Here is a 19,993-nt window from a genome sequence, read left to right as displayed (position 1 = left end):
AGTAAGTAGGTCTACTAATCAGAATCGAAATTAAAGAGGAAATCAATGCTGCATTCTCGGAAATTAAAGAGAAAATCAAAGTCGAAATTATGGATATGGAATAAGCCTTTTGCCGGCTAGTGTTACCCTAGAACAAAATGCTGCACTTTCTAGGCTCAGTTTGGAAGGAGTACAGATACAAAAATGTACAGTGCAGATATATACAAAATACAAGGTTTTGCATTCTACATATTTGCATTTGTACTTTTTTCAAACTGAGCCCTATTCTCTATTAGGGCCCTTCAAGGCTCCCAGCCCCAATGAAGTATGCCTTCACTTTTTATCAGAAGTGTTGGGATGACATTTACCCTATCATAACTGAATTTGTTCAGAATGCATTTGGTGGTCTCTGGTTGATTAAAGAAGTGAATGCCACTGACAGTGTTGGTTCCAAAAGAAGCATATGGTGGAAAGGGTAACCCACTTCCATCCAATTGGGCTCTCAAATGTTTCCTATAAAGTAAATACCAAAATTATTTCATCTAGATTACAGCCTTTTTGGACAGATTTAGTTACACGACTCCAAAATGCATTGGGTAAATTGCTGAAATCTCCACTAAAGTTTTTGACCGTTGCTGAAACCTTCCCTGAAGTTTAGTAGTTGCAATCACTTCCCTTGAACTTTCTAATGCAGTTGCAAGTAGACCCCCTCTTGTAGAATCTTCTATAAAAAAAAAGAAGAGCATGAAAATGTCCAAAATACCCATGCAGTTACTATTGAGACTGATTTTTAGGAGAAAAAAACAATACAAACTTTATGAGCAACAAAAACAAAGAAAATTTAAAGTTGCAATTTTTATTATCTTTGAGTGATTTTTATGAAGGAAAACTTTGGAAAATAAATCAATTTCAGAAAAGAGATTGGGGGGGGGGGGGGTTGGGGTAGTGATTAATATAAGACAAAATTTGAAAAACAAACATTTTTTTTTGTTAAAAGTAATTGCATGGGTATTTTAGACATTTTCATGCCTTTTTTTTTATAGAAGATTATGTCAAAAAGTTCAGGAGAGATGATTACAATTACCAAAATTCAGGAGAAGTTTCAACAACAACTAGAAACGTCAAAAGAGGTTTCAGCAATTTTTGTACTGGGTCACCAAATAGTAGATAATCATGCATAGAGTTAAGGGACATAACAGAAACTTCTTGATTAAGGTTGATTTAAATAAAGCTTATGAGAAGGTTGAATGGACTTTTCTCATTCACACTTAAATTGTGAGGTTTTGCTCTTGTAAGACCTTATCCTTGCATGTGTTTCCTTGGACCACTACAAAATCATCATTAATGGAGAAAGAGGTGATGCAATTTTTCCATCCCGAGGGCTTCATCAAGGCTGCTTGTTGACAACTTATTGGTATTCGCTTTGGACAAGGTACGTTTACTCTAAACCATATTTTATTTGTTGATACCTCCATATTTTTGGGCAAAGTTGTAAGTGAGAGCTTTGTATTATTAGAGATATTCTTCTCTAGGGATGCAAATCCAATCCGACAATATAAAGTTATAATCCATCGTGGTGCATCTCTTCTGTTGTGGATGACCGCAGAAGTTTTATGACTTCCTTTGCTATTGCGCACTTTCCTTCGCCCACAGAGAATCAAATCAAATTGTAGACAGAATTGCAAAGTTTGCTTGCTCTATACAAAGCATTTATACTTGGTGTTATGACCCTTTATATTTCTCCATGATCTCCTAGTGAATGATGTTTCTTAATGCAATAAATTAGATGCCCAGTGCCCACCACCATCAGATCCCATCTTTCCAATTTGGATGCTAATTCAATAATATTGGGTGACAACTTCAGATGACATTCTATAATTAATTAAGCACCTCGAATCTTCTCCAGGGATCATTGCTCAACAAGCTTTATGCTTGATGGCAACACATTTGGTTTACATTTAGAAAAACTAAGGCTCCGTTTGGTACATCTTTTCATGTGGTCAAGTCTAATAATCCGTGATTTGATCTTTTCCCATTTGGTTCGTGATAGATTTAATCACTAAAAGCCAATGCATTGAAAAAATGCAAGAAATCTAAAATAAGCAATTTTGAGAGTTTTAAATAGAGCTTTTGCATTTATTTTTTTCTATTTATCTTCATATAAAAAAGACGAGACTAACCAAATAAACTTCAGACTGTTCAGATCTTAATACAAAAGCTTAATACTGTCACAAAAGATCTTTCCAAAAAGATTTGGCCCCTAATAAAACATGCTATAAAATTCTAAAAAAAGTAATAAAACTCATCAATAATACCGACCTGATCTTTGTTGTATACTAATATGGATACCTCCTTGGCAAGAAAAGGTTTCTTGGCCATTAAGTTACACACAAGACCCAAGACGTCGTTTGTTGAAAAGAGATTCCTAGTTCGTCATTGCCATTGGGGTGCATGCTTAAAGCCTTCTCGTCAATAACTAAAGACTTGTTACCTAAATCCAATTTCTAGTTAATAAAAAAAAAAAGAAAATTGTTGGATTAACCCTCTCCTCTAGAGACTAGTCAAGATTAAGAAGTCTAAATAGATATAAAATACATCAATTATCAACAAACATGGAGACGTGGCCTCCCATGAATAGAAAGAAAGGAGGAGGGACACCTTGGCTTGGAGCCATGCTTCATCATCATTCAGGAGTTCCGTCTACGAAATTACAACAAGGATTAAGATTGTTATTCAATATTCATACATAACTATCAATCTGGCAGAGCAGTTGAATGATATGGACCATTTGATATACGATTTTTTGGTCCTTTTCTATTTTCATCATCTTTCAGCTTTCTCAGACCGTAATTCTCAATAATATGAAACCATAATTACTGAAAATTTCGTAATCCTTATTCATGACTTTTCTTGTTTTTTAGGGTAAATTATAAAGGCCCCCTTCGTACTATGGGTCTGTGACAAAGACCCCCTGTATTTTAATTTACAACAGACCTCCCTAAATTTTTACATTACAACAAATACCCTCTCGGCCATTAAATCAGGTGACAAAAGCCGTTAAATTACCAAAATATCCTACTAAATTTTCTCTATTTTTTTTTCTTGTCATCTCACCAAACTTAATTATTTGTCCACAAAGGATCGTTTACAAGAAAGCAACATATATCTTATGCATGTCTCCGAAGAATTTGCAACCTGCTTTATGAAACTGCAAGGGTGAAGCTGAATCAAATAAGTTCAATCAGGTTGTGCCCATGCCCACAAGTCCATATATAACAGCAGTGGAATTGACCAGATTGATTTCGAAACATTGGGACATTTTGATATATATATATATATATATATCGTTGGTTGTACTCAAATCGACCTAGCTGTTGAACACTTGAACTCAAGTACATACTGAACTAAACTAGCATGGCCCCGTTTCTCAGTTCAGCATCCATGTCTATTTTCATATTTATTGATGGTTTTACTCAAGTACGTACTGAACTAAACTAGCTGTCGAATTAACAAATGCAATTTCGGGTTCACACAAGTAGTTATCTATGGTTATGAACCAGTTCCATCAAAGGAGCAATTACATGAAACCTTTCGGATTGTCAGATTTCAATTGGAGGGTCAAGTCGTTCTTTCTTGCTGGAGGTATCGTCGTTCCTTTCTCTTTTGTCTTCCAGATCATCACTCTCTATTTTTATGTCCATGGATTCGAATGCTGCATTTTTAGTTATACAACCAGAATCTCTCTATGGTCGTTGTAGAGAAGTCCGTGATCAATCTATAAGATATCCTCTGACAACATTTGCAAGATTGCTTTCGGATTTGACCCAAAATACTTGTCTCCCTCGTTTCCATCTCCAGAATTCACCACCGCACTTGAATTTGAGCAACGAAAGGATATGGTTTACAATCATGCGTCGCTCTGCAAGAGCATGAGACTATACTTGCCTTTTTTTGGGGATGCCAAGGAGGCAACGAGGACGATATATTACTCCAAGGAATAGTGGTGTAGATGATTTCATAAATTTAAAATAATAATAATAATAATAATTTAATTATAAAAGGGTAATTCGGGCATTTAAAAAATTTTAAACACTCAAATGAAAATAATATTTTTTTAAATTAACTGACGGAACGTTAACGGAGAGGGGTCTCGTCTAACAGCCAAAGCTCAGAGGGATCTTTGTTGCAAAACAAAAAAAATACAGGGGGTCTTTGTCACAGACCCCATAGTAGAAGGGGGTTTTTGTAATTTACCCTTTTTTTTGCTAACAACTTTTTACCCCGAGTGAATACCGGGGATTAATTAGTAGGGTTGGTATAGTAGTAGGAAAAATAACAAAGTCATGATAATGAAAGTCCTAACTCCAGGCCTCCGTCTCAAATCAGACTATCAGAGAGGTGGTGATCGCAACAACCTCGATCTCCTATAACTATGTATGGCCTATGGGTAAATGAATCCTTCCCCATTTTCATTTAATGTTTGATCCTGTGAATCTCCTAATTGACAAACATTCGCTTATTTTCATTTACACTCACGTCCCAGTCACTGCCTGCTCGCTAGTCGGTAGTCGCTACCCTCTCTTGCGGTTAGTATTTCAAGCATTTGAGGGAGAGAAGCAACCGAACGAACGAGTGTCAACTAGAGAAAAATAATGCGCAGATCTCGGGAGGGCACGTCATACTACTCTAGACCACAATCAAAATTCAATTAATATGTAGTTCTTTATTCTTTACATTTACCCCAAAGCCTTTTTTTTCCAGTTTTTAAACACCTCCTAAAAGCGGTAGCTGCAGGGAGAATAAAAGTGAAAACTTGCCAAATGGCAAATGTTGCCGTTACCTACCTACCTATAACCACAAACCATTCAACACCTATCTGAAATTGAAACCTCTTCAACGCCACAAGTACACAAAAGCTCAAATAAAAGTAGAGAGAATCAATTACAAGATTACAAGTACTAAATTTGTTTCTTTACCCACTTCAAATCCATTTTAAACTATTTGGATTTACAAGAAATAAAAATAAATATAATAATTCAAAGAAAAGAAGGAAACAAAATGTCCGTAGTCGTAGGCATCGTGTAATTAATTGGCTTAAGATTCGAATATACCATCCGGGTTTCCATCATCAGAATAGAGTGGAGAAGACAAACGAGGCAGAGGGAGGGAGTAGAAATGTAGAATTCCCCCCACCCCCAAAAGACATTTATGGAGGGGAGCATGACTTCATTACAGACCTGCGAACGCATCCCACAGAAGAGAAGATCACACTGAAGGGAAGAACTTGTTGAGGTTGAAGGGCAGAGAGTAGAATTCCTCACTCCTGGTGTCTGTCTTGAAGGACCGGAACTTGACCCACCAGTGCATGCCACTATCTTTCCTAGTTGCACTGTCCTTCCTATGCAACGTGATGTCCAAGAACAGTGCCAAGATGCCGGCTACAAACGCCTCCGAGGAGAAGGGTACATTGATGATGTCATTGAACTGCATGCAAGACGACAAGCCACGAATTAGGTGCAATCTACTTGATTCAAGATTGAGAAAACATTAGATAAGGGTTTTTTTTTCTTTTATTATTTTATTTATTATACCCATCTCGCTCGTGTGTGAACTGGCCCATAGCCATTTACTGCTGTATACTCGTTGAAGTATTGTGGCACGGATAAGCCCATGAAAAACGAGAAGCCTAATATGAACTTTGTTCTGAAGCTATTGAGGTTGCAGAACTGAAGGAAGCTTAGACCTGCCGAGCCTGTTTGTCATGGACAAAGGAAGAGAACCTTAATGTTAACCTGATTCAAACATAATAAAATAACCTAGGATTACAAGGGCTGCAAGTTTATCAAAACATACCAACATAAGCAAAGAACAAGCAATAGAAGGCAGCAATGATTGGGGCAGGAATAGATGCAAATACTGCTCCAAATTTTCCTATATAGCCATGGAACATAAGATATGGTCAGAATTTAACAATGCCAGTAAAAAACAGAACAAGATTATTATTTTCAAAGTGCATAGGAGCAACTTACCCAGGACAGAAAAGAATATCATAAATCCAGCTGATATTTGGACAACCCTTCGGCTGCCAACACGTGTCAAAGCCAATAAACCAGCATTCTCGCTGCAGGACAATATTGTTGAATTCTCACGTCAGTCAGAAAAAATTGGTAAAAGCATAACTCTCATGAAGCACAAAGTTTTTCCTAATAAAGAGTCTTACACAGATACAGATGATCCATTTACAGTTCCAAATATACCAGAAAACAGAATTCCAACACCCTGAAATCATAAACAAACAAACTTATTGCCATCAGAAGTTCAAGAGAATGAATGGTATCTGTCTGCAAGGCATGACAACTATGTATTATCATCATTACCTGCCAACCAACTCCACGGCTTAGAATAGAAGGTGGCAAGGGAGTTGCACTTGCATACCTTGATACCGCAATGAAAGCACCAGTGGACTGTATTGGGCACAATCAATTTATAAGGAACTAGAACTAGTAACTATAAAACATTATATTCATATCATACATTATTATGTATAAAATGTTAAAATATCTACATTGGAGCACATCCCAACTAGCTCAATATGCAATTGGGAACTTTCTCTTTAAAAATAGAATATTCAAGTGGAGGGAGCCGTTGAAGTGAGATTATGAAAGAAACTTCAAAAATGTGAGGAACAGTGAACTTAATATAGAAGGAAAGATATCGTTTTATGTTGCATAATTTTAGAGAGATATCATAACAATGCCAACAAATCATCATAATAATATAGACAATTAAAGTGATAATTCAATGAAAGAGTTCCAACCAAAATAAAAGGCATGAGACAAATTCATGCACCCAGGGCACAAATTATGAAGATATACAAGTAACCAAACCTCAACAAGGGCAACAAATGAGGCGGCCATCATAGCGAAGGCTTCACCTGCATCAAATGTTGGTGCCCCCCACTGAAATGGATAAGGAACTCTTATCCTGCATGTACACATCACATAAATCACAACCAAATAATAATTAATACCCATCTATGAGAATGTCATCTATGGCTACAATGAGACCAGCTTTTTTATGTAAATATAACTGACTAGTAACTTGCACCCACTCAGAATCGAAAAAAACCAAGCATTTGTTTATAGATTTCACATAAAAGAAAAAAAAAAAAAGAAAAAGAAAAACATGATTTTCTGCAATATAGCAACAACAATTGTAATTGGTACAGTAGCAATAATTGATGGTCATGCATCATGATGATACTACCAAAAGTCTTACCATGGAGCGGCTTCCACGAGACCAGAACGATCGGTGCGGCAAGTTTGTTGAGTATTGTGCCCTGCATTCTTATAGGCCCCACCTACAGTGAGGAGGTGAGCATAAACCCACACAATTATGACTGAGAAGAAAACAGCAAATCGATCAAAGACATGCCTCTCTGTTCGAATCACATGGGGAATATACTGCAAACAAGCATTTACCATCAGTGCCACTTAGAAGAATCCCCAAGAAGAAAATAGAGTGTTGATAACAAGTCTCAATTTTACACCACGTAAGTAAAAGTTGATATTTTATAACAATTTCTATTGCAACAAGATTATTGGTTGTATATCACATATCCCAAAGCATTACCTGTGAGAAAATTACAAGCAGGATGAGCTGTGGCAGTCCAATTTCCACACATTTAGCGACCTAAAAATTGAGGCAATAATGCTCAGATAAGTTTTACCAAGGATAGTGGGTTCAGTTTTGAAAAAAAAAACTACTAAAAATTCATCCTTTTGAAGAATATTATTTGAGAAAGTTACTGATAAAAAAATATCATTTGAAAAGGTTACTGATAAAAAAATATATATCATTTGAAAAGACTAGGCACCATAGTTTTAAAAGAATGGTGATAATACAAGGACATTACGAAAAAATCAGTATAGAAGAGATCTTTCCCCACATCTTTTTACTGCAGTTGTAAAGCTATTTCTAGATACTTACCCCAGGAAAACCAAGCTCATATAGTCCAAACCCAGCTAGAGCTACCAAGGGTACGGCTGAAAGTGGACTTAAGAACCTGGACAGACAAAATCAGGCAGGATTATAAGATGAACAAACACAATTCAGAAGATTCAATGGAACTGTGCATTGAAAGTCAAGCTTTAAAATTCTAGTGTTAAACGCAAATATTTGGAGCTTATTTTCAGTTAATTATCACAGATCATCTCAGGCAAATCAAGTACAATACAGGCCAGTTAACAGGACCGACGTCAACCTCAAGCAGCAGTATAATGCATCACTCAACCATAACAAATCATGGCTTCGTTGATAATGCATCACCAAACAGGAACAGGACTGATGTCAACCTCAAGAAGTATAATGCATCACTCAGCCAGAACAAAGCATGGCTTCATTGATACATTTTTCACCTTCTAATTCAGTGCAATGCACCATTAACACATACAACCATACAAGTCCTGATTAAGTCCTGGGCTCAGCAAGGTCTGAGATTTTCATCTTCAAATATCCTAGACTAACCTTGTGATGTTGCGCCAAAGACCGCTGAAACCAATGACAATCTGAAGAGTTGATGCAACAATAAGGGACCCCTGGATTGCTCGCATAATGCGCTCAAATTTCTGTTAAGGCATTGGAGAATAGATTTCATATTACAACACTAGCATGAAAAACAACACAAAATAACTTAGGATTATGGTGTTGAGATGACAATACTGCATGGGGGTCCACAGTATCATTGTGTCGTCCAGCCAAAATTATTGAAATGGTGGGTGCCACGAAGGTATAAGACCCTCCAATAACTGCAGGTAATCGGGTTCCAAACAATGTTTGGAACAGTGTGTTCAATCCAGCAACAAATAGCAGTGTCTGGATCACCTTTGCTTTCTCCTCCTGTGGTTAAACACAGAAGACGATGGTAATGCAGATAAGAAACATTAGAAAAATAAGGTGAAGAATAAACGATAGCAATAAACTTTTAATATCCATGTGTTACTAATTCTTACATTTCCCCCACCCATCTGGGGAACAAGAGCAGTGGGAATAATAACTGTTGTGCCCAGCATAACAAGGTAATGTTGGAAACCAAGCAGGATGGCCTCCGCTGCATTACAAATAACCAAAGCATGTAAACAGTAAGAAGAACTACTCTGGCATTGCTACAAATACGGGAAGCAGTAGAATTCGGTGGGGGAAAAACAGAATTCAACCAAAATGGAATCCATTTGAATCAATCCAAAACCCTGAACACATGGAAACTACATCCGAGATATGCAAAATACAAGATGGGGATTCCGATACAAATCAGAGGATGGCGGAGAAGAGGCTTCACCGGTAAAAGGAAAAGGAACACGTAGTCCTTGTAGGTAGTCAATAATAGTAAGTAAAGAGAACAAAATGGTCAACCAATAGTAAAAGGAATATCATCAGATTACCAACCCCAGAAACAAATAAATATGAATATATGACAATATGAGTTCCAGGTTACAAGCAATAAAATACATTACCAAGAAAAATCAGAATCAAAGGGATACCTTAACATAAAATGGAAAAAAAAAAAAAAAGTGCATGAATATGAATGAAGGAAAATACCAGAAGTAATTTTACGCCTCGAACAGTACAGAAAAAACTCGAAAGCTATAATGAAAAAGAAGAAATAACAGAAGGGAGAGACTCACGCCACGGAGGAGGACTTGTAATGCAGTAAGCAATATTGGGCAACTGATCCTTGACCGGATGTGGTTGCAACTCGTCCTGTTTCGGCGGCGGCGCCGCTCCACCACCACCACCCGCCATGGTTTCTCTTCTTCTCCTCCTCTTACTCTAAAAGCAACAACAAATTAACCTCTACGCACAACAAAAGCGAAATATCCGCACAACGCAAAGTCCAAATCCCTCAGATCACCGCAAGCAAAAACAGATAGAAAACACCCGGATAGATGTTTAGTGTGATAAGGAGAGGTAGGGAGAGACTCAAACTGCGACAGAAAACACAGAAACCCAGAAGCAAAAAGGAGCCAGAGAACAATCTGGAGAAGAAAATCAAATGGCAAGCATTAGAGTGAAGAAAAACCCTGCAACACCACCCTTTTGAAGTTCACTAAAAGAGAGAAATGAAATGAATAGACCCAGAAGTTTAAAAGCCCAAAACCCACTTCAGAAACCAAGAGACGAGTGAGAGACAGAGAGAAGTTGAAGAAAGAAGAAAAATAAAAAAAAAGGCGACCGAAATGACCAAAAGCGAGAAAGAAACCAAAATACCTCTCTGCAACCAAGGAATCTGCAATTAATAATTGTTTATTTCCTCTTCATTCACCCCGCGTAAAGATAAAGGTAAAAAGCATTTGCTAAGCAACCTATATTTTTCTTAAAAAAGAACAAATAAACAAAATAAGACTAAAAAGCATAATAAGAAGTTAAGAACTCCCTTTCTTCTCATACATAGTAGACTCTCTAATAACGCAAGCACAGAGTCACAGAGAAGAAAGAAGGTAATTTTCACACTTCTTTTGGCACCGTAAGCACACAGCAAGGTACCCAACTCTGTGCGGAGAAAAAAACAAAAGCAATAAAAAGAAAAGAAAGTGAAGAAAATAAATGAAAAATGAAAAATGAAACAGAAAAAGGACAACCGACACAGTCTTTTTTTCTCGCTACTTCCTTGCTGTCTCCCAAAAATTTCAGTTAGGAGTGTTTTTATTGCTGAAGAACAATCTTCAACAATAATAAAAAGGCATTGTGATCCGTGTGGATGTGTTGTTTTGTTGGGTGGTGTGACTGATTAGTCCTTTTTCTTTTCTGTCAATTACAAACATGCTCCCAAAACTAATTACTGTGTTGCTAATAAATACAACACCCAGGAGCCAGGACCACGGCCAGCCCACCTCTCTCTGGTTTCTGGTAAGAGGAGGAAGAGGATTGGATTAAGTTCTACTTGACATTTGGGTGTAGCCAGACGCGAGTGTTGTAATTCTGACTCGAGTCACATCTCAAAAACCAGGGTTTTGTCTTTTCCTTTAGAATTATCCGAAAATTAAAAAAGTGATAGAGGCTCCGAGCTAGTGAGCGCTCTCTCTCTCAAATTCTCAATCTCAAAATCAAAATCATGCTAACTCATGCAATCAACGTGTTCACTTTATATTGCATCCACAGCGTCTGCCGTGCCGACCATTTTTTTAGGGTTTCAACTTTCAAACATCCTGCCCCTCACAGAGTTGGCACTTGCCAATTGTGTGTGGATGTGTGATTGAAGAAAGACCAATGTATTTGAGCCCAATAGACGGAGTGAATAGCGATGGATCAAGGACATGGGCCATGGGTGGTGGGGTCGTACGTGGTAGGAATATACGTAAACATTCTTGAAAGGCCCAAAGCAAAGCTCCAGAGGGTGTGTTGTGTTTAAAGCTAAATACATCACAAACACAAATAAATGGGGGATTAAGCCTTTAATTTATTATTTTTAAATAATTAATTTAGCTGATTAGGCACGTGGGTTGGTTGCTGACTTGGAAAATCAGCACAATTCATGTAACTAAAAACGCATATTATATAGTAATCGAGTTTGCACTCCTACTCCATTAATTACAACATGAGGAATGGAAAATAAAAAGATAGGTTGACAACTTGACATTGATATAACAAGAGAACATGCTCATCAAGTTTGGACTTTGGAATGCCACTTGGCACATTTAGATTAATCAAAATAATGCAGAGTTGACATGTTGATTAGGAGAAGAGAACGGAGCACCCCTTCCCAATTTCCCAACCCATGAGAGAGCATTCTATTCTTTGAAAATGTTGAGAGCTAAGTTAAGTTCATTTTCTATTTCTTAACACCCCAAAGTGCCACCTTTAGAATTTACATGTACCTAATATAATTATAAAAAGACATTTTATTTTATTCCTACTTTTACTTTTTTTTTTTTTTCTAATGCAACAAACTGATACTATATAATATAATATATAGAGAGAGAGAGAGAGCCAATGGTTCATCATGCTTTTTAAAGTTTAATGGGCCCACTTCACATTGCTTTAATTTCAATTCCTTTGGCTGGGTTTGGGGACGGCTATCCACTTTGCATGGCGTAGAATAAAAAGATTAAATCAAATTATTAACAAAATTAATTAATTAAAAATAGTACATAAAAAAGAAAGAAATACAGGGCAGTACTGTAAACATACCCATAGATCCGGGTGATAAAGGTATGTGGCGGCAGGGGCCAGCCAAGGAGCCAAGGGGGGATCAAAAACCGTGCAATTAATTGCAATTGCATTATTAATAGTCACAAGCTTAATCAATCAATTGCCACCGACAAACTTTACGGTCTGCGGCGGTTCATTGAGAATGATATAGCCAAACGTGTTTCTTTTCTCTCCTTCTTTGTTTTCTTTTATTCATTTTTAGCTTAATTAGCTGGGTTCATCTGGAGAGTGTCATATATGGATGTAGCTATCACAAGTTAAAACACAACGGGTCACACAGAAAAGAAAACAAGTCTGTTATGATCTAAATCACAACCAACCATTCGATCTTCCACCCATACAATTTTGTATGTGTGGTTGTAGATGGTCGTGTTGAAAGCTTTGTTATCACCAAAAACAAAAGAAAAGATTTCACTGTGACTGATGTAACCCTGGATTGGGAATTTATGATTGTTGCTTTTCAACATCATCTTCAGTTCAATATTGTAGTTGTTCAATAGCTAGTTAATTTCGTCCATATTCATTACTGAAATTGATGTAAGGTGGTCACGAAATTGTTGTAGCTATTTTATCAGTTTAAGCTCAGTTTGGAAGGAGTACAAATGCAAATATGTATGAGTGAGCCTTAAGAATTATGGGTGATAAGAGATGAGGAGCGCTCCCAGTACTGAAAGATGTGTATGACTCTAACATGCTTATTATTCAATGGCTTCAATTCAATACCAAGACAGATAGATATGAATGAAGGTCATTGTTCTCTTTAAAATGAATTGTTCTTTTCACTCCATGGGGTGCCTAGGGGTGTCAATTGGCCGATATGAGTTTATTATAGATATAGATTAGATCCAATCCAATCTGATGAATACTTAAAGAAGAACATTTCAAATCAGTCCAATTTAATGTTTAGACCATCTAATTTGTTTAAATTGTATTTTATTTAGATTGGTTCCAACCCAAACTTGGTCCATTGACACATGTGTATCTTTATCTTCTATCAATAGATTGGATATTGGTTTAATCCAATATAAATCAATTACAAATAGACCAGGTCAAATCCAATCCCATAAATACTTTGGACCATTTAGTCTGGACTGGTCCAATTATTGGTCTGTCCAAATCTCTAACCCGAAACTGATCCATTGGATATGGTTAAAATAAAAACAAATTTTACATAACATAAAAAATATATTGACCATGATCATGTAATGGGTATTGCTTCAGTTTATTATTTTGGCAGCGTGTGTTAAAACAAGTAAAGCTGCTGTTACTTGAGAGGCTTAAACCCAAACTACTTTGTCAACTTTGAAAGCAATAAATCAATGGCCAAGTGACGTGTTTCATCCTACACAAATAATCTTTTTGAACGATTATTGCTACGTACAGATCTGAATATGACTTTTATCTTGTTTTGTTTTCGCTGCAAATTAATTAAAACAGGATAGTGAGAGATGATGAGAGGTCCATCATATCACAATTAAAACATTTTACACTTTTTTACCTGCGCCGGGGGACCTGATCCATCCATCCATCAGTAGTTACAGACTTACAATGCTGTCTGTTTCGTTAATGAAAGCACGTTCATTGGTTCCTGCATCAGTGTCCAACTTCAAGGGACCATTAAATTGCACAATTTACCTTATTTTACCTGCATTACCTTTTTTTTTTATAAATACTAAATATATATATATATATATATAATTGCTTGAAAAGGAGAACATATTGAATGATTTGTAAGTACATAGTAAATAGGTTCAACACGTGTTCTCTGTTCTGTTGTTGTATCATTATTAATTGTGTATGGAGCAGGTGTGTCAGCAGCTTCATTAAAATTTTAAAATCAAGCCATCCAAATCCAAACCCATTACAGCCAATTAAAGACGGGATCCGTTGGCAACTTTTCATTTTCAAAAACTGAAAGCGTCGACATTAAGGGTTTTCGACAACATGTATGATTTTGTGTTGTTTTTTCAAAAACAAAACGAATCATGATGTGAAACTTGGAATTCAAACCTGCTGAAACGTCTGGACTGGAGTATGTTAAGTTGTTGAACTGATCGAGTTCATCAAATGTTTGGAGGTGGATCACGTTATATAATTTGGGGGCCAGGCCCAGGTGTGTATGTACGTGTAGGCAATACATGATCAAACAAACCAAGCTGCTTCTCGTTTGGCATTTGCACAAAGAGAAGGAGAGATTGATTAGAACAAGGGGCCGCCCGCCCGCCCTTGGCAGATAGAGGAGCCACTTTTTTGACGTCAAACGGGAATCTGATTAATTAATACACATATCTTTAGCTTTATTAGCTTTAGGCTTTACTTTAGCTCTGGATTTCATGTATGCATCGCAGCTCACTGGTGAAAGGCTGAAAGTGCGTCTCCCTTCCCTCCTCTCCTCTCCCCCTTTCTTTTTCTTCCATCCTTTCTTTATTATTACTTTGGGAAACTCTCCAAATTATATCAAACATGAGTGGCAAGGTTGATGATGATCTATAGACATGAAAATGACCCAATTATTAAAACTTTTTTAATTTTTATAAACTGATTAAAATCCAAGTGCTTTAATAATATAAATATATAGATAATTATTAATCTCATATTTTGATTTAATTGGTATTATCATTATGAACGACCCATAAGTCTGCACTACTGATCTTGTAACAGATTTACAAGTTCGCAAGGGGAGCATAAATGATAAAACCCGACTGGTTCACCTTTTTCTCTTTTGATTTGTAATCTAAATAACCTGCAGGGAAGTACTTCAACGTTGTTGCAGGGAGAGAGAGAGAGATGTGGGGTCATGTTACAATACCTTACTCGCTCTCAACTGTAAAACTTCTATATGTCAGATGAGGAACTTTCAGTAAAGTTTGTACTGGTCGTCTAAGCATGAGAAAGTGGTGGAAAATCTGTCAAACAGAGAAGCACAAGTAAGGAAAATGGTAAAACCAGCTTTTAACTTTAAGACCGAGAGCAAGGAAAAAGAAAAAAGCATCAGCTTGACTCGAGGTCTGTAAAATAAATCAGTTTCCCAAGAATAATAGGAACAGCACCCTTGTTTTCACCACTCATTTGGTTTGTTTCGGGTATATAGATCCGGATATGAGGATTTCCAAGTCTTAAATTAAAACATCCCCAGTTCATGCGCTTGTCAAAACCAGAGCCCATTTATTACCCACTCCACTTGGGTTTTATTTATTTTCTAGGGATCCACGACACAAGTTTGAATACCTCCTTCTGAAATTCATATTGAAGTTTTCAACAAGAAACCATCTCCAAACATAATAATTTCAAGAAACCTTAGTTTAGAGGCAAAGTCACCTTCTAGGCTTCTACAGAGTTGAAAATTTCCTTCTTTTTTTTTTTTTAACTACTAGTTGTTGTCATGCAAAACAAAACATGGATTTGACTTCAATTTGGTGTAACAAAGTATAAAATCAGAAACATCTCTAAGGTAACTAATTAAGTCCATAATCAAAAAAAAACTACAATCTACCCTGGCTAGGACAAAGAAAGCTAAAACGAAGAAAATTTAATAAAAAGGAACCACTTGATTGGTTACCGTTTCTATGATACCATTGATTGGTTACAAAGATTTTGCGATATCATAGGTGGAGTTAAAGATATCCTCCTCACCAAATTGGTTCTCACACCTACCTCGCTGAGTCGCTGCAAGCTGCCAGGGATATGAGGTGGGTGTGAGGACCAATTTCGTGAGAGGATATCTAAAGTCTAAACTCTGCTAGGTGAAAATAAAACAAAATGAAAGGCAAACTATTTTAGCAATTATTTTCTTTCATTTTTTAGAAATTTCTGTATGGCAAGAAAATTAAACGCAAAAAAAATTAAGGTTAGGTCTACATTCAATCAAGGGCTTTGTCCATTCAAGTGAAAAGGCCTGTATCCATTCACCGGGTCCTGGGCTTTCAAGGAGAAAGAAAGGATCTGTTTGGTTGATAATTGGAATCAGAATTGAAATCAAAATCCCTCAAAATCAAAATTACAATGGTCTATTCCCATAACCTGTTTAGTTCATATGCGAATCGAAATTTAAATTGGAATCGGTTAGAATGGGATCTCTTTCCAAGGGAGAGGATGAAATGGATATTCCCTCAAATGGGAGAATATCATTCCACCAGGAATGAGAATGATATTCCGATTCCACCAAACCAAACAGTTGGAATTAAAATAGATGATTCCAATTCCAAACCACTATTCCTACTAACCAAAACCATACAATAGTTAACCTGATCTTGAATCTTGATTGATTTGTTCACTTTTTTTAACGTAGTATAATTATGATGTGGGACCTTGCACAAAAGACACGCACCAGCCGATTGATTTGAAGAACCGTCTACTGCAGCATTCTTCAATAGTTTGTGATTTGAACCTTGAAGGCCAACCACAAATCACCATTGGTAAGGAACCAAGGACTATTTCTTTTCCTACCCAAAAATTACTTTTTTTTTTCTTTGTACATGCATGGACTTTGATAAGTATAGAAGAGTTTCGACTTGGGCCGATATAGCCGGTTGTCACACAAACCCCATTAAACCTACTGATCTATGTTCATGAAAAACAAAGAAGAGAGAGAGGGGGGGTTGGATAAGGTGACTCATGCGATATATTTTCGTTGATTTTCATGAGGCATTCCAAACAACAATTGTTTGGAACATCCTCAAATGCTTCTATATCCATTAATTACCGAGTGCCACACTATTTGTATATTATACTGCTGCTGCTGCCTTAGGTTTATCCATACCACAAACTGTACTGAGATTGGGTTCTCTGAAATTTGGCTCAACATGGACATACACCCCAGTATGATCACTTTCGATAACAGTCTATCTCCTAAATGGGTAAATAACTTTCCCACATGAGGGGAAAGTTGCCAACACTTCAATAGGACAAAAATACCTCTTTTAATAATGGATTTTTATGGCTAAAATGGTCATTGCCTTATTTACCTGGGAAATAAAAGAACATAGATAAATGCACTTACCTGGGTAAGTCTTTCTCGGGAAACACTTACCCGGATAAGTAACTTATTGAAAAGTGAATGGGGCATAAAATTAAAATGGAAAAAAGAGGAAAACTATTAGGGCCTGTTCTTTTTTTTTTTTTTTTTTTTTTGAGAGGGAGGAAAGTTAATCAATAGGATTTTGGTTCCCAATCCATATTCTTTTTTTTAGGTTTGTATGGGGTTCATAGAAAAATTATTTTCCCTGGGTATCATTTACCAAGATAAATGACACCCACTCCCAGGTGGGTATGGATGGGAAAAAATTTTCCATGAACAAAATTTATTTTCCCAACTGAGGGCAAAGTTACCAACACTTGGATGATACAAAATTGCCCCTTTTAATATGGTTTCTTATGGTTGAAACAACCATTATCTTATTTACATGAGAAATAAAAGAATATGGGTAATACATAGGTAAATAACTTCCCAAAAAGCGAATGAGGCCTTTAAAAAACCTCCTCCAATTAACTAAATTTTTAGTGTTGTAAATGGATCCAATCATATGAGATATACCTAAGACCTAAATTTGAATCATTAATTTTCAGACTCAAATCAAATCTCATTTACCATATTTAGATTGGATTAGGACATTGAATACCCAAAAAAATACCATTATATCAAACCAAAAATGATCAAAATATTTTATAGTACTAGTACTAATAAAATGAACTCAAAATATCTTTCATATTGCATATCATGAATAGTGATTTGAAAATTACTTCCATGAGATGACTTATGTACATAAAAGCATATTTTAAACATATACTAGCGGGGATACGTGCGATGCACGGGATTTATTAAGCAAAAGCTAAATAATAGAAATGATCATTTACTAAAGCACCTCCTATAGTTTCATGGATTTACTAAAATCTACCCTATAATTAGCATTTTACTAAAACACTACATATAATTTTCAATGGATTTAATCAATCTTCCATTAGATGACAGTGAAAAATGACAGTATTGACCCTAATGCTCATTTAAATAAATTTAATAAAAATAAAAATATTATTTCCGCCCTTATAAGACACAAACAACCATTTTATTGGCTATATTTGGTCAATTTTGTTTCGTATACAAAAAAAGTGTTAAGGGTATTTTTAGAATAAAAAATCATGGGTCTAATGGCAAAATAAACACTCCTTAGTGAAAGGTTGATTAAGTAAATAAGATGTAAAATATATGGGATGTTTTAGTAAAATGAAAACTATAAGGGAGGTTTAAGTAAATATGTAAAGTTATAAGGTGTGTAAGAATGGCAATGGGGCGGGGATCATATTCCCCGTCCCCGACCCCGATTTTGAAATTAACCCCTATCCCCGATCCCCAACAGGGAAGAGTTCCCTGTGGGGACCCAAATCCCTAGAATGTTTTCAGATAATAGTATTTTTTTAAAATAAATAAAAATTTTAAAGTATAAATAATGTTTTAAATATGTTTTGATATATATATATATATATATATAATATAAATAATATAAAAGTATATTTAATATAAATAACATTTAATATATATAATCGGGGTTGGGGCGGGGCGGGGACCTCAATCCCCAACCCAGACCCCGACCCCGACTGGGGATTCCTATTAATCCCCGTCCCCGCCCAACCCACCAAAACAATCCCCATCCACAGCCTCATCGGGTCAAGGAAGTCAGGTCGCCGTCGGGGATGGGGAAATTGCCATCCCTAAAGGTGTGTTTTAGTAAATGACCCTAATAGAAACACATAAGAGTATACAATTATTTTATATTTTCAACTTTTTAAATAATTAATAATTGCATATCTTATATACTACTTTTAATAAATTTTTATAATACAAAAATAACAATAATTAATTTTAGTTAGGTTTATTCATCAAACTGATGAAACCGATCAACCCGATCAACTCGACTTAAGTTGCTCGGTTTTCTAGTATTTTAGGTCGGTTTTAGTTCAAAAAGTTCCCAATTCGACCAATCTGGATCAGTTTCACTTTAGCCATTTGTAAACTGACCAAAATTGAACGACCTAACCATGGATATATATTAATATTTTATATTTTAAATATAATTTTTAATATTGAAAAATGGAAATTTTCCCATATTTCTTATCCCCGACCCCGATTTTGAAATTAACCCCTATCCCCGATCCCCGACGAGGATGGGTTCCCCGTGGGGACCCGAATCCCTAGAATGTTTTCAGATAATAGTATTTTTTTTAAATAAATAAAAATTATAAATTATAAATAATGTTTTAAATATGTTTTGATATATATATAATATAAATAATATAATAATATATTTAATATAAATAACATTTAATATATATATATAATCGGGGTTGGGGCGGGGTGGGGACCTCAATCCCCAACCCAGACCCTGACTGGGGATTCCTATTAATCCCCGTCCCCGCCCGCCCCGCCAAAACAATCCCCATCCCCGGCCCCATTGGGTCAGGGAAGTCAGGTCGCCATCAGGGTTGGGGAAATTGTCATCCCTAAAGGTGTGTTTTAGTAAATGACCCGAATAGAAACACATAAGAGTATATAATTATTTTATATTTTCAACTTTTTAAATAATTAATAATTACATATCTTATATACTACTTTTAATAAATTTTTTATAATACAAAAATAACAATAATTAATTTTAGTTAGTTTTATTCATCAAACTGATGAAACCGACCAACCCGATCAACTCGACTTGAGTTGCTCAGTTTTCTAAAATTTTAGGTCGATTTTGGTTCAAAAAGTTCCCAATTCATCCAAGCAGGATCAGTTTCACTTTGGCCATTTGTAAACCGACCAAAA

General features: G+C 36.0%; 1 protein-coding gene across 3 annotated transcripts; it reads right to left on the bottom strand.

Annotated features, from left to right (window-relative positions):
• Positions 1-4,896: 4,896 nt before the first annotated feature.
• LOC104607931 (nucleobase-ascorbate transporter 6) lies at positions 4,897-10,549 on the bottom strand. 3 transcript variants are annotated; one of them, XM_010273719.3, is made up of 15 exons: positions 10,246-10,549; positions 9,663-10,013; positions 8,991-9,088; positions 8,701-8,877; positions 8,506-8,606; positions 7,969-8,044; positions 7,612-7,671; positions 7,258-7,442; positions 6,867-6,963; positions 6,357-6,443; positions 6,200-6,258; positions 6,009-6,100; positions 5,833-5,910; positions 5,571-5,731; positions 4,897-5,463 (listed from the first exon to the last, which is right to left on the bottom strand). In XM_010273719.3, exons 2-15 carry the CDS (start codon positions 9,778-9,780, stop codon positions 5,245-5,247), a joined length of 1,608 nt encoding a protein of 535 aa, XP_010272021.1. In that variant the 5' UTR covers positions 9,781-10,013; positions 10,246-10,549; the 3' UTR covers positions 4,897-5,244. The 3 variants fall into 3 exon arrangements, with proteins under 3 accessions (XP_010272021.1, XP_088758798.1, XP_010272020.1); XM_088902672.1 differs by having other exon boundaries at positions 9,663-9,807; positions 10,246-10,529; XM_010273718.3 differs by having other exon boundaries at positions 9,663-10,246.
• Positions 10,550-19,993: the final 9,444 nt, after the last annotated feature.

Source organism: Nelumbo nucifera, chromosome 4 (assembly GCF_055504915.1).
Source record: "Nelumbo nucifera cultivar China Antique chromosome 4, China Antique-T2T, whole genome shotgun sequence".
In the NCBI taxonomy this organism is placed as follows: domain Eukaryota; kingdom Viridiplantae; phylum Streptophyta; class Magnoliopsida; order Proteales; family Nelumbonaceae; genus Nelumbo; species Nelumbo nucifera.
Note: the sequence above shows the minus strand (reverse complement) of the source record. Positions and strands in the feature narration are given on the sequence as shown.

Excerpts from the sequence above, each read along its gene's own strand:
- LOC104607931 (XM_010273719.3), bottom strand. The coding sequence starts at position 9,780 with ATGGCGGGTGGTGGTGGTGGAGCGGCGCCGCCGCCGAAACAGGACGAG. Across the intron at positions 8,045-8,505 it reads CTTTGGCGCAACATCACAAG|GTTCTTAAGTCCACTTTCAG; the intron begins GTTAGTCTAGGA and ends TTGTCTGTCCAG. Across the intron at positions 6,259-6,356 it reads GCCGTGGAGTTGGTTGGCAG|GGTGTTGGAATTCTGTTTTC; the intron begins GTAATGATGATA and ends TTATGATTTCAG.